We start from the raw sequence: 19,103 nt of genomic DNA on the forward strand, positions 1-19,103 counted from the left end.
GTAGTGCAGTCCTGTCCATAGGTTCAAAGTAGCACACATATTACATACACAACAATTTTCTTTTTATAGACAGGAGATGGGTGGATTGATTTTAGTGCTTTTCTTAGAAGAATGATGTTGTCATGGTGAATTGTGTTGCCCATTGTGACATTCCCATTTCCCACAGCAGCCATGCTTATGGATTATTGGAGTCAGACTGCTAATTAGGCTGATCTGTGGACACATTTATGCTGTGGGCTTACCCCCACCACAACCTGGTTGAATCCGCTTAAACTAATTTTATTTAACAGCTCGCATCAAAAGGAGGCCTTCTTCCCATCATTTTGGGCTGGACTTGAACCCATGTCCTAGGGGTTGAAAGTAGACACTGCCATCCAGTCTTTTAACCAGTTAAAATCAAGGGTTATACTAATAGTCTTATTACCATCCTGTCTGCCACAATCAGCTTTAAGTACATTCCTAGTACCAGTTACTGGTTGCTCTGTAGGTCTGATTATTACTGTTATATCTGAATCTATATTTAGAGAATCTAACTCACTCTCGTGGAGCTGCTGATCTGATCTAGCTGACTGCACAATATTAATTGCATCTATTGTTTTCACAGGGAATCTCAAAGTTCTCCAAATCCCCAAGACTCTCTCAGGTACAGTGGCTATTTTATTCTGTGTGTAGTACGTTATTTATTGTGGTATAAACCTTGGGATGGTGATGAGCAATAAACTGAACTGGGAAACAAAGGGAATCGTTTGACAATCCCAATAAAATTCTGAGAAATTTCATTCTGTATTTATATTGGAGCTATCATTCCGAGACTGGCAGTTCTCGTCTTAGATCCAACCAGGCAAGATCTCATTAGTACTGTCTGGCTTCAACTGCAGTTCTACCTAGGGGCGTGTTCTCGGTAGTTGTGGTTCCACGTATGCACAAAGCTCCTGTGAATTCACAAAAGAAATTAGTATTAATTAGCTCCATTAGTATGAAAAAGATTCCTTGTAAACTACAAATAGCTTTAAAACCTAGGCTCCGGGGGTTCCCTTAACTCTTTCTACTCCTGGTTTGACAGGACACTGGAGGTATGCTCCATATAGTGACATATATTGATTTAAGACTGACTTTCCCAGGGGCTCTCACACGGATCCATTCCAGAGTCAGGTCAGGACCCGACTCCAGAGTTGGCCTGGTGTTGCAGCTCAAAGCCCTTCACTCCTTCTCTCACTTCAGCATGCCATTGCCAACAGGCAGAGGAGACGTTCACCTCCTCAACCTGGGCTGGAGCTGAACTCAAGTATCAGAAGCTAAAGGATGGTGCGAGCATTTTTGCAGTGTGTTCTCATAATGTCTCGATGCAACTTTGGCAGAAGATCAGCAGAAATCTTGATGACATAACGGCTGTTTGTGGCCGTTTTCGGCCGTTTACACTGTTTCTCCAGGGGTTCCACTGCTCATCTGCTGAAGTTAGGGCAGTAAGTTGGGAAAATCCCCACAGAAGTTTCAGGCGAAGGTTCCTAACCCACTGTACCACACAGTTCCAGTGCCTCCCAATATTATTTTTAATCACAAACACCTAAAAAGTATTTCAGTTGACTTCTGAAGAAAAGTACTGTTTGTTTTCTTCCTGAGCCCAACCATCCAGAAAGCCTACACCTTTGCCATATATTCTGAAACCCCCTGCTTTGCACCTCCTGTGTTGAGGCTGTACCATTCTTGTATTTCTTATCATTGTGGTCAATTTTGCTATGACCACTGTGCAGTTGGAGATGAGTGATGTGTCCTGCAATATACCATTGGCTCAGATGGATATTCTGAGACTACTAGGCTGGGAAGAGTTAAATATGTCTTCTGAATACATTTGAAACAACACCTCAAATCTCACCCTCCAGCCCAGACCTCTCTAGAAGTTTCATGTTTCTGAAAAGTGCACAACGTTTCACAGAAACTTGAAAAGGAACATTCTTGCCTGTGAAAAAGTAAAAACTAACAATTAGGTCCCCTGCGTTCTGTCGTGGCTCACATTCCTGTCATCTTGCCGTATCCAGGCAGTGAGTATTTTTTTTCTGAATGTAATTGCTGAAGGTATTCAGTAATTGGCTCAGTTAATTCAATCTCACTTTTATTCTGACTGCTCAGCAAGTAAATCTCCCAGATCAGTGCAGGGTCAGACAAGCCAGGAAGGGCCAGGTCCAATCCTTTGTTCTGTACTGAGCTGGCTAATCTCAGCCGAGAAAGCTGTAGAGATGCTACAGTTGGGTTCTGAATCCGAGCTAGCGAGGGTACACGTCAGCTGGAACGTAGCCATGTATGGAAGTTGGGTGAGGAAAGGACAGGGCTCCCATTCAAATAGCCTGCTTACATACTCTGTCCAGTGTCACGCATGAAGAATGACCACTTACTGAGATACTAGAGGACAGCCAGTACCTGAAGAACCATACCCCACCATCAATCAGGAACTCCAAGCGAGGAGGGAAGAAAGTAGGTGATCAAGATCATTTTCACCACAATTTTTTTATGACTAAACTGTCCCCTCCCTAACAAGACAGCTCACACCCAATGCCAGAAACATAGGTATTTTTCCTACATTGAAACAAAAAGAGACACGTAATAACTAGCATGTCACACTGGGAATGCTGCATTATAGGAAGGGCATTCGAGTTCACCTCTACGTGGAGCTCAGCTTAGCAGAAAACAAGAAAACTTATGAAACCCATCAGCCAGCGAGTTGGTGCATCAAATTCTTTAAAAGTTAAAGGCTTGGGGGGAAAAATTCAGTCTCGCCCCGTTTGGGGCGCCGTTATCGGCCGTGCGCAAAGTTTAGCGCCTGGCGCTAATTATCGCCTCTGACGGCAAACTTTGCTTTTATCGCCCCTGGAGGTGATTGGAGCACTAAATCAGGCGCTTCACATCTGTCTTAAGGCACAAAGGCCGAGGAGCGAGGCGCTACCTCAGAGCGCTGGCGAAGCAAGGAAGGGCAAATCAAAATGAACCTGCAAAGTGCTGCTCAGTACTCAAAACTCCTTCACACAGCGTTGAATCTCTCCAGAAGTCTCAGTCTCTCTCGCTCTCTCTTAGAATGCGTGGTGCAAAAATGTCACCGACAAAAAAAGGCAGGAAGCGGTCGCCTTTAAATAGCGCTCCCCCAGTCCCTTTCTGACAGCAAAACGCTCCCCTCAACCTGTCGTTGCTAGCGGTAGGCGGTAAGGCAGGGGGGCGCCACTCAATATCCGGTCCGGGGCGCTAATGGGGCGTTGCGCACTCGACTGACGTCACGATCTGCCGCCGCAGGAGATCGTGGCGGGAGTGTTTAGCGCCGCCGCAAAATGTCTAGTTACTTTTGCGAGCACTGCAAACATCGCCACGCCCGGGCGCTAGTTGCTTTGTGCCCCAATTAGCGCCCTCTTAAGGTGCTAATGGGAGGCACAAACAACTGAATTTTTCCCCCTTGGAGTCTTTACGTGTCTCATTAAAAATACACAGACTAATGAGACAATTGTTTTTATTTTTAGAATCGATTGGACAATAGTGACATTTCCAATAAGAAACTGCCCTCCATTTTGGAAACTGAGGATGAACCAAATGAATATTCACACCTCTCACCAGCAACCAAGACCCGGAGGAAGCTCACTTTACCCGGTTTGAACAGCCCAATCCGGCGAGGGTCACTTGGTAGTTTGCTGGGAGATGACCTCAAGCATTATTCGGCAATAAGGCTTGGCAGTCGGTCTCCAGGGAAGTGCAGGAGGTGGGGAAGCCCCCAACACAAGAAGGAAGACTGTACATCTAATGGTGGAAATGGTAATATACGCAAGCCAGCAAAACTACTTCTACCATCTCTGAACTGCTGTGGACCTCCTGACCTAAGTCCGAGGTATGACACTCCAACCAAATGTGGTGACAATATGATATCTCATAATATATAGTATCACGATACGCACAAGATGAGAACTATACTGCAGCAGTTCCCTATTTCCATGAAGTTAGCGGTAAATTTGGGTGTTGACCAGGTTTCTTTCTTACTGGATAATACAAATGCTCTGGATTGTTTGTTTACCATTTAGTCAATAGGATTGGGGAATTTATCTGCATTAGTAGCAAATTCTGCAAACTAATTTATAGACCAGGTGCCAGGGTTAGTCAAAAATGATCTTCTAGGATTTATAATGTTGATGAATGATGGAAACTAATCATTATATAGAATTTACAGCACAGAAACAGGCCATTTGGCCCAACTGGTCTATGCTGGAATAACAACAGAAAATGCTGGAAAAACTCAGCAGGCCAGGCAACATCCATGGAGAGAGAAATAGAGTCAACGTTTCAGGTCAAAACCCTTCATCAGAACGAAGGGTTTCGACCTAAAACGTTGACTCTATTTCTCTCTCCACGGATGTTGCCTGGCCTGCTGAGTTTTTCCAGCATTTTCTGTTGTTATTTCGGATTTCCAGCATCCGCAGTATTTTGCTATCGTCTATGCTGGTGTTTATGCTCCACATGAGCCTCCTCCCACCTGACTTCATCTCACCTTATCAGCATAACCTTCTATTCCTTTCTCCCTCATGTAGTTCCCCCTTAAATGCATCTATGCTATTCGCCTTAACTACTCGTTGACGTAATAAAACTCACTATGCACTTGGTTCGAGTATAAAGCAAGGCTTTAATCAACTTGTTTCAAAACATGGAAGTCTAGTTATCTTTCACTAGTTCCTGTTTACAAAATGTCCTGGGCAAGCTGGGCCCACGCCCGAGTATTTATACTCCTTGAACGGCGCCACCAGCTGGCCGTCCAATGTTATTTCATGAGTCTTTCTTCATGGATCATAAGATTCATAACACTCGTTGTGGTAGTGAGTTCCACATTCTAACCACTCTCTGGTTAAGGAAGAATTTTTTTTTAAATCCTCCCTCAAGCATCACCATCTAACAGTGGAAATTTTCTACTTTTAACTTCTGGAAAGAACCTGCATCACCACCTGCCCTGAAACAGAAACTGGCAGTCAAAATACAAAGATTTTCTTTTACCAGGTCAAGAGCTGCAGCCAGGATTGAAGCATCAGGGATTGTGCCAGGTTCACAGCAGTTTAAAAGGAATTGGAATTGTTTCATGCCCTGTCTAATGGCTCCAAGATTCACAATATTTTTGTTTTTGCTTCCTTCCTGACTGGCTGCAAGGTGTTCCTCAAAGCAGTGTCAGCCTGCAAAAATCTAAAATATGGTAGCAAATTGTACAAATTAAAACATAAACATCTTAACAGAGATCAGTCTGTTAGATATAGCTAAATATCGTCCGACAGATCCAATCTTATAGGAACATTGGAATTGCTAGACAGAAAAGACCACGGTCCATCTACTTCATCTTCTGCCATCCTGGTAATCATATGACACAATGATAATGGAATGATTGACTAATCATAGCAATCAATCTCCATCAACTAATCTACAACAGAACCAGACACGAGCAAAACTCCAGTGTTGGAGAGCTTTAGGAATCATAGGTCCAAAGTCATCTGTTCCTCCCAAACGTGCTACACTTGCCACACATTCTAATCTAATAAATCTGAATCTGTTAAACCTTTCACTCCCAGTACTTCAAGTTTCAATGTAAAGTCCATTGAGAATGGTGATTATTCATGTTATTTATCTAATCTCAGTGGTTTCTCAGCTGTGCAACTGGGCAAGATGCAGAATTTTGGCACCAAGTTCACAAGAACTTTTTGCTAACTTGTGCCATGATCTCAAGGTCCAACTGTATTGCCAGCAGTCCTTGTACTAGAAATCAAAACTGGCCATCAAGATGCTTCTTGCAAGCTGAACAGTTCCTACTGCTGGAGCTACCAGAGAATTCTGTAACCTTTCCTTACATCACTCTCTGATAACGGATGACAAAGAGTGACGACTAAAACGGGAAATTTTATGTCATGTCAGTATAATTTCTCCAAATTTCCATTAATAACTCATGAATCCAACCTTTATGGATTACGGAAACGTGGCTCAAGGATGGCCAAGGCTGGGAACTCAACATCCAGGGGTATTCGATATTCAGGAAAGATAGGCAAAAAGGAAAGGGAGGTGGGGTAGCATTACTGGTTAAAGAAGGGATTAACACAATTGTAAGGAAGGATATTAGCTCTGATGATGTGGAATCTGTATGGGTAGAATTGAGAAATACTAAGGGGCAGAAAACGTTAGTGGGAGTGGTATATAGACCTCCAAACAGTAATGCAGAGGTTGGGGATGGCATTAAAAGGGAAATTAAAGAAGTGTGCAATAAGGGCACAGCAGTCATCATGGGTGACTTTAATCTACATATAGATTGGGCTAACCAAATTAGTAACAATACTGTGGAGGAGAAATTCCTGGAGTGTTTACGGGATGGTTTCCTGGACCAATATGTTGAGGAACCAACCAGAAATCAGGCCACCTTGGACTGGGTATTATGTAACGAGAAAGGATTAATTAGCAATCTTGTTGTACGAGGCCCCTTGGGTCGGAGCGATCATAATATGATCGAATTCTTCATTAAGATGGAGAATGAAGTAGTTGACTCAGAGACTAGGCTCCTAAATTTAAATAAAGGAAACTACGATGGTCTGAGGCGCGAGTTGGGTAGGATTGATTGGGGAATGTCACTCAAAGGGTTGACTGTGGATAGGCAATGGCAAGCATTCAAAGACCGAATGGATGAACTACAGAATTTGTTCATCCCAGTTTGGCATAAAAATAAAACAAAAAAGGTGACTCAACCATGGCTAACAAGGGAAATTAGGGATAGCATAAGATCCAAGGAGAGGACATATAAATTGGCCAGAAAAAGCAATAATCCTGAGGATTGGGAGCAGTTTAGGATTCAACAAAGGAGGACAAAGGGATTAATTAAGAAGGGGAAAATAGAATATGAGAGTAAGCTAGCAGGGAACATAAAAACTGACTGTAAAAGCTTTTATAGATACGTGAAGAGAAAAAGATTGGTGAAGTCAAGCGTAGGTCCCTTGCAGTCAGAATCAGGGGAATTTATAATGGGGAACAAAGAAATGGCAGACCAACTAAATACATATTTTGGCTCTGTCTTCACAAAGGAGGACACAAATAACCTCCCAGAGATGTCGGGGAACATAGGGTCTGATGAAAGGGTGGAACTGAAAGAAATCAGTATTTGTAGGGAAATGGTGTTAGGAAAATTGATGGGACTGCAGGCCGATAAATCCCCAGGGCCTGATAATCTACATCCTAGGGTACTTAAGGAAGTGGCCCAAGAAATAGTAGATGCATTGCTAGTCATCTTCCAGAACTTGATAGACTCTGGAACAGTACCCATGGATTGGAGGGTAGCTAATGTTACACCACTATTCAAAAAAGGTGGTAGAGAAAAAGCGAGGAATTATAGACCGGTAAGCCTGACATCGGTAGTGGGGAAAATGCTAGAGTCCATTATAAAAGATGTAATAGCAGAGCACTTGGAAAGCAGTGACAGGATCGGACAAAGTCAACATGGATTTACAAAAGGTAAATCGTGCTTGACTAATCTACTGGAATTTTTTGAGGATGTAACTGGTAAAATAGATAAGGGAGAACCAGTGGATGTGGTGTATTTGGACCTTAAGAAGGCTTTCAATAAGGTCCCGCATAAGAGATTAGCATGCAAAATTAAGGCACATGGGATTGGGGGCAAGGTGTTGACTTGGATAGAGAACCGGTTGGCGGATAGAAAGCAAAGAGATGGAATAAACGGGTCGTTTTCCGAGTGGCAGGCAGTGACTAGTGGGGTACCACAAGGATCGGTCCTAGGACCCCAGCTGTTCACAATATATATTAATGATCTGGACGAGGGAATTGGATGTAATATCTCCAAATTTGCAGACGACACAAAGCTGGGTGGGAGGGTATGCTGTGAGGAGGATGTCGTGAAACTCCAGTACGATTTGGACAGGTTGGGTGATTGGGCAGAAACATGGCAAATGCACTATAATGTGTATAAATGTGAGGTTATCCACTTTGGTGGCAAAAACAGGAAGGCAGATTATTTGAATGGCAATAGATTGGGAGAAGGGGAAGTGCAAAGAGAACTGGGTATTCTTGTGCACCAGTCGCTGAAGGTAAGCATGCAGGTGCAGCAGGCGGTCAAGAAGGCAAATGGTATATTGGCCTTCGTAGCAAGAGGGTTCGAGTACAGGAACAAGGATGTCTTGCTGCAATTGTACAGGGCCTTGGTGAGACCGCACCTTGAGTATTGTGTGCAGTTTTGGTCACCTTATTTGAGGAAGGACGTTCTTGCCATGGAAGGAGTGCAGCGAAGATTCACCAGGCTGATATCTGGGATGGCAGGAATGACGTATGAGGAGAGATTGTGTCGACTGGGCTTATACTCACTGGAGTTTAGAAGATTGAGAGGGGATCTCATCGAAACCTATAAAATTCTGTCAGGCCTGGACAGACTAGATGCAGGAAGGATGTTCCTGATGGCCGGGGAGTCCAGAACCAGGGGGTCATAGTCTAAGGATAAGGGGTAGGCCATTTAAGACTGAGATGAGGAGGAATTTCTTCACCCAGAGAATGGTGAACCTGTGGAATTCTCTGCCACAGAGGGCGGTGGAGGCCAGTTCATTAAATATATTCAAGAAGGAGTTGGATATATTTCTTAAGGCTAAAGGGATCAAGGGATATGGGGAGAAGGCAGGGACAGGGTACTGAATTTGGATGATCAGCCATGATCTCATTGAATGGCGGAGCAGGCTCGAGGGGCCGAATGGCCTACTCCTGCTCCTATCTTCTATGTTTCTATGTTACATAGCTTGGGTATAGTTAACATATCATTTATGAATTATGCTAATTTGATTTAATTTCCATATGCAATTTAGTCTGATTAGAAAATAGACTTTCTTCTACATTTCAAAAAATAAAAGTCCTATGTTTACAAAGCTTTAAAATTATAAATTACCTAATGTTAATTAACACATAATTTATATTAAAAATGACAGTAATTAAAAATAAAACTCTTCCCGATAACTCAATATATTTTACTTACCAAACAAAGCTTGGATAGCATGATTCTAATTTCATTAGAGAAAATACATTTAATGGTTCCATTATCAAGAATTTTGTAAATGGTCTTATGACAAAAACACCATTGCACTGCATCATAAAACAGTCATCCAGTGTGGGTGGAGGCTTCCAATACATTTTTATAACGGATGAGGATAACCTAGTAGATGTTAATCTACTTGGATTTTCAAAAGGCACTGGATTAGATTCCTCATGGGGGACCAGTAGGGAAGGTTAAAATTCATGGAAACAAGTAATCTAGATGGATTGAGAATTATCTTAGCAACAGAAGACACAGGATAGTGATAAATTGAAAATGTTCTGTCTGGGAAACAGTAGCAATGATATTGCACAGGAATCTATTCTTGCTTGAGGATCAGCTGTGGTTCAGTGGGCAGCACCCTCGCCTCTGAGTCAGAAGGTTGTGGGTTCAAGTCCCACTCCAGAGACTTAAGCACATAAATCTAGGCTGGCACTCCAGTGCAGTGCTGAGGGAGTGCTACACTGTCTGAGGTGCCGTCTTTTGGATGAGATGTTAAACCGAGGCCCCATAGCGCTCTCAGGTGGATGTAAAAGATCCCATGGCAATATTTCAAAGAAGAGTAGGGGAGGTATCCTCGCCAATATTTATCCCTCAATCAACATCACTAAAACATTTATCTGATCATTATCACATTGCTGTTTATGGGAGCTTGCTGTGTGCAAAATTGCTGCCGTGTTTCCCACATTACAACAGTCACTACACTCCAAAAGTACTTTAAAGTGCTTTGAGACATCTGGTGGTCGTGACAGGCGCGATAGAAATGTAAGTCTTTTTTCCAGGTTTTATGTTCGTAAAGCAACAAGTTTCCAGCATTTAGGGAAAAACAATTAGCACCATTAGACAGTGACGGTTCCAATTAAATTAGATTAATTCATTAAATGAACTGGCAGATTTTCTTTGTGGCAGACTTTGGTTGAGGAGTTTTCCACACACAACAGATGTCAGGGAAGTTTCAGAATAAATGTAGATATTTGGGGGTGAAACTTCTCTTTAAAAATGGGGAGCTTACCTGATCATCTCTGTAATTCAAGGTCAGTGACAGAATCGTAGTAATGCACCACTTTAAGGCTCCTGAGGTGATTTCATGTGTGAGTCACCTATACAGAAAAAAAAATTCCTTGCTTTTCTTCAAAAGAGCAATTTCATGCTGCCCTTGGTCAGGCCGATTTGTGTCTTCCAATTGTCGGCAACAACTAGTGTTATTTATAGGGATTTTAACCAAGTGAGAAAGTAAATACAGAATCATTTTACACACTGATTTTTCCAGTAGATTTATTGAACACCCTTGACAAAACAATTTCCTGTAATATGGATAATGACTTAATGGTGCTGCTGGGTGATTCACTCTGCTCCATTAGTAGAAAAAAGATTCCTTGTAAAATACTCGGTGTTATTTTGGTGGAAGGGTGAAAACAGGCACTAACTGGGTACTGTGCTTATAAGACACGCCTGTTTGAAAGTCTGGTTTTAGCACGCAATTGTGGTCCTAATTGCTGATTACCATCATTTGAACTTGCCCGGAGATGCTGAAACAGACACTTGCAGGTTTAGCACTCAATCACTGATTAGACGCAATTTTTGTGCAGCAGTATATATAGGCTCCACTCACCCACTTCCACTGAAGGTGTGGAGTATGCTGGCTGACATACAGCGCCATGTTTCTTGATAGCTCCGGGACCAACTGAGAGGGCGCACAGGTTCTCGAACTGGAGGTCCTGGCGGAGGAGGTCCAGAGGAGGAGGGAGTCCACCTTGCCCTCCTGTCTCTCCTATCCCTTGCTGTTGCAGCAGCTGGTGCTGCTCTGCCTGGCCTCATCTCCTCCTCCCATTCCTCCTGCAGACCAAGGGGGACCCCTAGCAAAAGGCCGATGACCAAGCACTCCCTTTCTTCTGGTGACTCTTATAAGGTGTCCAATAAGGTGGAGTAGCACAGCACTTACTCGTTTTAGGTGAAGTCCTCAGTAAATTTCCAGAATAAATGTTGATAGAGTGTTGGTGGTGTTCCAGAAAGTCCCCTTCAAACCATCAGCAGCAAGTGAACAGTAAAAGGTGATATACCTTTAAGTAATGCTCTAAATCCTCTGCAACGACTTGTTTACTCCTAATCAGCTGGTCTCTGTTAGGAAAGGGCGTTGGGTCAAGCGCTATCCACCAAAATGCCGTGCAACCTCCTTAATGAGCGCTAGCAGGCAATTTAAGTGACAATCCGCGCCTTAGCGATCTTCCGGGCGACTGTTCCTAGCGCAAGCTTCAACTCCGTTACCTAGATGGCTTCTTGCGCTAATCGTGGGCTAAACCACCGTTTCAGCTTAAGACCCCATCTTGGTCATCTTGGAGGCTGCTTCACGCCTAAAGTATCTGGGAAAAATTGCCCCCTCAGTCTCTGAAGCAGAGGACACTGCATGTGTTATAAGTAGCAAAATCTCTAAGTGATACACAAGGTGCTATAAATAAGCAGAGCAAGCGACTGTGTCATCAAAATACGGTGAGGGGAAAATGGGCACTGGGAGGCAGCAGTAGCAGAGATTAAGAAGTGAGAACATGGTGATTAAATGCCAAGGGGACAAATCTGTATAATGCAGGATGTAAAACTAGTTCAGTGTTGTGAATGTTTTATTTTTGAGGGGGAGCAGGGAGAAACCATGGAGAACGTTTCTACAGAAGATTTAATGGGCAGAGACAGGCAATGTTAAGGAGGCGGAAGTAAACCATCTTTATGATGGAGAGGATAAGGTGACTGGAAGCTCAGCTCGGGGTCAAATAGGATGCTGAGCTAACGAACATTCTGGTTCAACCTCAGACAGTGGCCGAGGAGTGGGATGGAGTCGATGGGAAGGGCCAGCTGTCAAGACATACACAAGAGTATCCATACCAACTTACTTCATGATATTGTTTTCCTCTTTTCTCACTTCAGGGATTGACTTGACCCCTTCCCATCTGACAGCCTGGCTGAAATCAGGAGTTTGCCGTGTGGTGAAGCATGGGGCATGAACGTGCATCCCAGCATTCCACAGCTCAGAGCAGTAATGTTACCAGATACTTGTGTAAATGTTAAAATAAAACCCATCTGGTTCAGGGGTAGGTAACGGATGGTAACTCACTGCTCCCTCTTGACTGTAATTATCAGATCCCATTGTAGCAGAATCATCCCTTTAGAAACGGAGGAGAGATTGTCTGGTTTCTCGGTTGACATCTCCTCTGTCCCTTCACTACAAAAGATAGAAGACCTCACTACCACAATCACTATGGGACCACTTCAAACTGATCATGCTGTTTAATGGTGAATTTAATCATTGATGATTTAGCTATCTGAATGCTGCCTAATTGCTGCATGAAGTAAGTTGTGCCTAATTGCTCGACTACCACAGGTGGCTTGAACTAAAGTTTATCAACAGTGAAAAATTGTTGTTACCCAGATAAGAGACTTGGATCCCTCGGGGAGGGATAATCAAAGGTTTTAATCATTTGTCACTTCCTCTGCCAATTTAATAGAATTCTTCACCTATTGTGCGTCATTTCCAGTAGAGTAAGAAAAATGGAACACAAGCACGGACTGTGAGCCTGACACGTTTTTTCGGAATGTACAGACCTGCTAACTGACACGCAGAGTGATAATCACTCATTAATGTACCTATTTTGATGCACATCACTGAAAAATAAGCACAGCTTGGTTTACTTAATTGATATCATAATCTATGTCACTTTTACTGATCATAAATCTCACTGATGTTGACAGGTCTAAAAATAATAAGAAATTATGAACTCGCACTCTGAGCTACAATCCAACACACGAGCCATACGTACCTGCAACACCTCAGACTGAAGGGAGAGATGAAGTGCAGCAGGGTTTTTGCACAGGAATGGCGAGGAGGGAGTTCTTGGAGCAATAAATTATACAGACCTGCCCTTTGCTGTTTTCTTTGTTCGTCCTGAACATAGCGTGGAATGCGGGTTAGCAGACTGCCTGAGTCACTGTCAGAGGGAGGTGGAAACATGAAATAAGCAAGCTGCTAATTATATTTAATTATCTGGTGCTTAGGTTGCAAGGAAAACTTAGGTGACACTGTAGACAAGGGCAGATATTAAAAACCATGCCAAAGTACAATTACTGCTGTATAGGTGTGAATTTAAAACTGTGTTTGTTTTGCGGTTCAAACAGGATTAAGTTTTTCTAGAACTCTGCAGTGTGCCTTTGCACTGCAACAGTAGCATCGGCCTGATCTGACTCCAAAGCAAAGTAGACTGAAAATGTGGTGTAAGAGTTAGGAATGTTACCAATTTGCAGCCAGCTATTGTATACACACACCCTGGGCTAGCATGCTTCTGCCCAGTACCTGATGGAGAATGGTATAAATGGGAAGGAGGAGTGTCAAGTGGGAAGTTGACTGGGAAAGAGTGAAGCCGGGTGCATAATATGAATGGGGGAAGACCAGAACGGGGTTGGAATGTAAATGGGGGAGAGCAGCACTGAGTGGGAATCATAGGGCGCGATCTTGCCAGCCCTGGGGAGGCGGGTTTGGAGGCGCGGCTGCCGGGTAAATGGCAGAATCTGGGGGCGGGTACCGAACCCTCTCCCAACCCACCTCCATGCCATCTTCCCAGGAGGCGGGACAGTTTCACAGAGCTGTCAAACGATGACAATTCATCTGTCAAAAATTCTCTGTAACCAGCTTCCCCTTAATTGGCCAACAAGGTTAATCAAGGGAAAATAGCGTGGGTTGGCCACAAGTCGATGGAGTCGGGACTAAAACCCAACAAGCAACAGTCCCGCCTCCAACGCACCCCATTGACAAAATCGCCCCCATAGAATCATAGAAATTTACAGCACAGAAGAAGGCCATTCGGCCCATCTTGTCCGTACCGGCCAACAAAGAGCTAACCACCCTAATCCCACCTTCCAGCTCTTGGTCCGTAGCCCTCTAGGTTACGGCACTTCAAGTGCATATCCAAGTACTTTTTAAATGTGATAGTTTCTGCCTCTACCACCCTTTCAGGTAGTGAGTTCCAGACCCCCACCACCCTCTGGGTGAAAAAATTTCTCCTCAAATCCCATCTAAACCTCCTACCAATTACTTTAAATCTATGCCCCCTGGTTATCGACCCTTCTGCTAAGGGAAATAGGTCCTTCCTATCCACTCTATCTAGGCCCCTCATAATTTTATACATCTCAATTAAGTCTCCCCTCAGCCTCCTCTGTTCCAAAAAAAACAACCCCAGCCTCATAGCTAAAATTCTCCAGTCCTGGCAACATCCTCGTAAATCTCCTCTGCACCCTCTCTAGTGCAATCACATCCTTCCTGTAATGTGGTGACCAGAACTGCACGCAATACTCTAGCTGTGGCCTAACTAGTCTTTTATACAGTTCAAGCATAACCTCCCTGCTCTTATATTCTATGCCTCGGCTAATAAAGGCAAGTATTCCGTATGCCTTCTTAACCACCTTATATACCTGTCCTGCTACCTTCAGGGATCTGTGGACATGCACTCCAGGGTCCCTCTGATCCTCTGCACTTCTTAGTGTCCCACCATTTATAGTGTATTCCCTTGCCTTGTTAGCCCTCCTCAAATGCATTACCTCACACTTCTCTGGATTGAATTCCATTTGCCACTGCTCTGCCCACCTGACCAGTCCATTGATATCTTCCTGCAATCTACAGCTTTCTTCTTCATTATCAACCACACGGCCAATTTTTGTATCATCTGCAAATTTCTTCATCATGCTTCCTACATTCAAGTCCAAATCATTGATATATACCATAAAAAGCAAAGGAATGTAAACAGGAGAGACCATTGCCTGAAAGCCTGTATAACATGGTTCGCCCAGAACTGGGGCTGCAATGTAAAACCTTTAAATTAGTTACTACCTTTTTTACCTAAGTTGAAGGCAACTATCACACAAGGTTAAAACTAATTGAGTCCACCTCCTGCAACACAGATTCTCCATATCAATTGTCGCATTATAAGTGAACTAGCAATTAACTGACTTCTACTCCATGGCAGTCACAAGAGACATGTGGCTACAGTGCGAGGACACTGAACTCCCAACCCAAAGGCCTGAGTTTGAATGCCAATCTCACTTGGGCCTCCACTAAATGAGCTTTGTTAGTCCTAGCCGGTTCATCTACGCTAGGGGAAACACAACACCCTATGCATGTATTAACTAAAGAATGACCAGATACATTCAGTGATCCCGGACTCCCAGCAGAGAGACCACAGTCAAAGGGAGCACTAGTTGGAGATGAGGTTACAAACTGGACTCCACGCTGGGAATTGAATCTGTCTGAATAGAAGAACAAAAACATTTTTATATTTGCATGTATACATTGATAAAAAGCACTGAATTTATTTTGACATTGGCAGTGTCCATGTACATGGAGATGTTTGTTTTCCCAGGATTTATATTCACCCCAAATCTTGATGAGCACAAACCTGATTTACCAAAACCAACAAAGGATTGTATTGGACTTCTTAAGTTGGATACAGCTGAACTCACTTAGAGTGAATCTCAATACACTGAAAAAAGGTCCAATGTCCCCAATTTATAACACGTGACTCATTGTAATGGCATTCCTGTTAGTGAAATTATTACTGAGTTACAGTGGAAATGTACTAATCTAGATATGTTTAGCCTATATAAGCAGAGTCCTTGGTGCTCTACAATTGCACAGCTCTGGAAATCGACCCCAAATCCATCCCCCGCCACAGGATTTCTACCCTCCTGAAAGCCAGGGTCAAAGGGGTATAGGCATGCAAGCCCGGTGAGGAAAGCATGGTTGTGGAGAGTGGGTCAAGTTGTTGATGAGAGCGGGAAGTTAGTGAGGCTGGTTTGGGCTGGGACGGGAAAGGGGGCAAGCGGTCAGTGCTGTTGAGCACAGGAAGTGGGGTGCATTGGAATAGGAAATAGCGAAGGAGGAAGACCAGGGCAGCACTTATCGGATGGAGATATTTTAATATTTTAGAGGGAGGCGGGGAAGGAGCAAGTCTGGAGATGTGGCATTGGATGACTTGTGACTATCCCAACTGTCTAAGGTGAGAGATTATTGATGGGTACAGGCTGAATCTTTAGTGGTGAGGGAAAGATACTATCGATCGAGTGGAGAGCCTGGCAGCAGAGACTAGGAAAAGGAGAATGTGCAAAGTAGAGGCTAGAGTTGAGAGGAAGGTGTAGGCCTCAAGTGTTTACCTATATATACCTGGTAGGAGCTGTTGGTGGAGTTAGGGCTGCTTACCCAGTGCAGAGTGCAGCTTCAGCATGTTGAGCTCAGGGTCGCTGTCTGTAAAAGATTTGTGATGTGTACTCAGAGTCCCCAGTGCTCTGCAATTCCACAGCCACTGAATTTGTCCTCACCACAGAATTTCTCCCCTGCTGCAGAATTGGCAGCAAGAGAGACGTGAGAATTGGGAATGAGAGAAACACATCGGCGTTTGCAGTAAAGCAGTTAATACAGAGGTCTTACTGAAAGCCCAAGAATTTTTTTATAATAACGGAGAGGTTTAGTGTGAAAGCTGACAGTGTATGGGGATAGGGCAGGAAAGTGGAGGTGAGGTAGAAGATCAGCCATGATCTTATTGAATGGCGGGGCAGGCTCGAAAGGCTGAATGGCGGGGCAGGCTCGAAAGGCTGAATGGCCTACTGCTGCTCCTATTGCTTATGTTCTTCTATCTCATGTTTCGATCATTCCCAATTCTGATCTTTCCCCTCCTGCCAGCTCTCCACTACGTTCTGATGTTGCCTCTCCGGCTCTGCTGTTGCTCCTGGTGATGATCCCACTGCTACTGCTCCATAATCTGATCCCTCCTCTTCGTGAGTGTCAGCCGTGTCTCAGTAGCACTCTCGCCGCTGAGTCAGAAGGTTGTGGGTTCAAGTCCCACTCCAGAGACTTGAGCACATAAGGCAGGCTAATACTTCTGTGCCATACTGAGGCAGTGCTGCACTGTCGGAGGTGCCGTCTTTCAGATTAGATGTTAAACTGAGGCCCGTCTGCTCTCTCAGGTGGACGTAAAAGATCCCATGGCACTATTGTGAAGAAGAGCAGGGGAGGTCTCCCCAGTTTGCTGGCCAATATTTATCCTTCAACCAACATCACTAAAACAAATAATGTGGTTATTTATTTCATTGATATTTATGGGACTTTGCTGTGCACAAATTGTCTGCCGTGCTTCCTACATTGCTCCACTTCAAAAGTACATCATTAGCTGTAAAGCTCTTTGGAACATCCTTAGGTTGTGAAAGGCACTATATAAATGCAAGTCTTTCGTTCTTGTTCTCTTTCCCTCTCACAAGGCTGCTGCAAGGCAATGTAGAGTGTGCAGTATATTTCCAATTGGTCTATGCATTTTAAGAGAAATGCAACAGCAGTAATTTTTAGATTTGAAAAAAGCGGGAGATGTTTCGAGCACGGCACTTCAATCCTATGGTTGAGGAGAAGAGGAGACGGGGGGCATCAACTGCAGCTCTAAAGATGAACCTGTTGCTCGCTCCATGTCAAGGTGTCAGCCAGTAATACTCGGTCAAGTCAGCTCCTAATATAGTGAGGTGGCAAAGGTGTAGTCACCAGTAAAAGCCTCCGCTTTGTGTAACTATGAAACATGAGATTGATATTCATCAGATTAACAAACTGTTTACATTTAATCCTTCTAATTTTTTTTTGCAGGGTTGTTGACGGGATTGAAGATAATGGCAAGACATACGAAACACAAACCTTTCACTTCAATGTTGATCAGAAAGCAACCAAATTCTCTCCAAAGAAAGGTAATTCACCTCATACACATCACATTGGGGAGAGTCATCCAAACCAGGAGTGTTTGGGAAATAAGAGTAGACTAAAAGTTGAGAAACGGCTATTCATTTAAAAGTGTGACTAACATTGGAATAGATTATTCCAAACAATATGTAGAGATACTGGACGATACATTGCTGAATACAGAGGGATCAAAATTCCACGGGTCGGGATCCCAGAGCTTGCACTACCACGGCGCCCACTGGAGCTCTCCAGTGCCAGAATTTGCAGGGTCAGTGGAAGGGCATGTCATTTGCATCAGGTTGGCAGGTTCAAGTGCCATTAAAGGCCCTTCTCCGGTGCCCACTTTCACCCATGTGGCTCAAAAATCTGGTACCCACCCACCATTGGGAGGTAGTGGTTGCCTACGTCTTCAATCCTGGCCATGTTCTCGTTGGCCCCCTAGGTAAGGTGGTCAATGAGTAATTTGTTTTTTTAATCGCCCCTTTTCCCTGTCTGAAACCAACAACCAGAGCCCACTCTTGCCGCTCTGGAAGCCGGTACCTCTTAACTCACTTGGTGTACTGACAGAGCCAGGCTAGTGGGAACTCCTGGCATAGGGGTCCCCACCCCTGACTCTGCCCCCACCAACATTTGTATTGTAAAGGGAAGGAGGTTCTAACATTACCGAAACAGATTATCTAGTTAATTATCTCATTGCTGTTTGTGGGACCTTGCTGTGCAAATGTTGGCTGCCGTGTATCCTACATTACAACAGTGACTACACTTCAAAAGTGCCAGATCCAGCGCCGCATGCCATATCTGTGTTCCCGGTAGCGTTGCCACTGAGCATGATATCCAGGGACCTCGCCATCATGGAGATCGTGACGTCAGTGAGTGTGCAACGCTCTCTGGACATCTGATCTCCCAACTTCGTTATAGCCACTTACCTTAACGGCAGCGCAGAACAACGACAGAGAGAGCTGGCTTCTACCAGCAGGAAGCAGGCTGCAGCAGCGATATTTAAAGGCACCATCCCCAATCAGCTCCAACTAACATGGTTCTGTAGTTTCAGCGCCTGTTTGCTACTTCCTGCAACTGAAGCAGCTTTCTTTAGTTATTTCAAGTTTTTTTGGTGATAGGGAGTGTTGATTCATGTGCAGAAGTCACTCATTATTTGTTAAAGGCTTCTGCTCACAACACTTCCTCACAGTCATGGGGGCTGCGGGATTGTGGGATTACCTCAGGAGGAGGAGGAGGAGGACAAGGAGGAAGCGAACGAGGAGGAAGAGGAGGGAGGGCGGAGGCAGC

General features: G+C 44.1%; 1 protein-coding gene across 1 annotated transcript in view; it reads left to right on the top strand.

The window, feature by feature from the left end:
* Positions 1-19,103, top strand: part of kcnh4b (potassium voltage-gated channel, subfamily H (eag-related), member 4b) — a 188,330-nt gene that overhangs the window by 148,942 nt on the left and 20,285 nt on the right. The window contains exons 12-14 of the mRNA XM_085966463.1: positions 605-643; positions 3,501-3,862; positions 17,727-17,824. Of these exons, the coding sequence (XP_085822589.1) occupies positions 605-643; positions 3,501-3,862; positions 17,727-17,824 (499 nt within the window). The remainder of the gene's footprint in view (positions 1-604; positions 644-3,500; positions 3,863-17,726; positions 17,825-19,103) is intronic.

Source organism: Somniosus microcephalus, chromosome 24 (genome assembly GCF_052327205.1).
Source record: "Somniosus microcephalus isolate GS21.2 chromosome 24, FLI_Smic_1.0, whole genome shotgun sequence".
Lineage (NCBI taxonomy): Eukaryota > Metazoa > Chordata > Chondrichthyes > Squaliformes > Somniosidae > Somniosus > Somniosus microcephalus.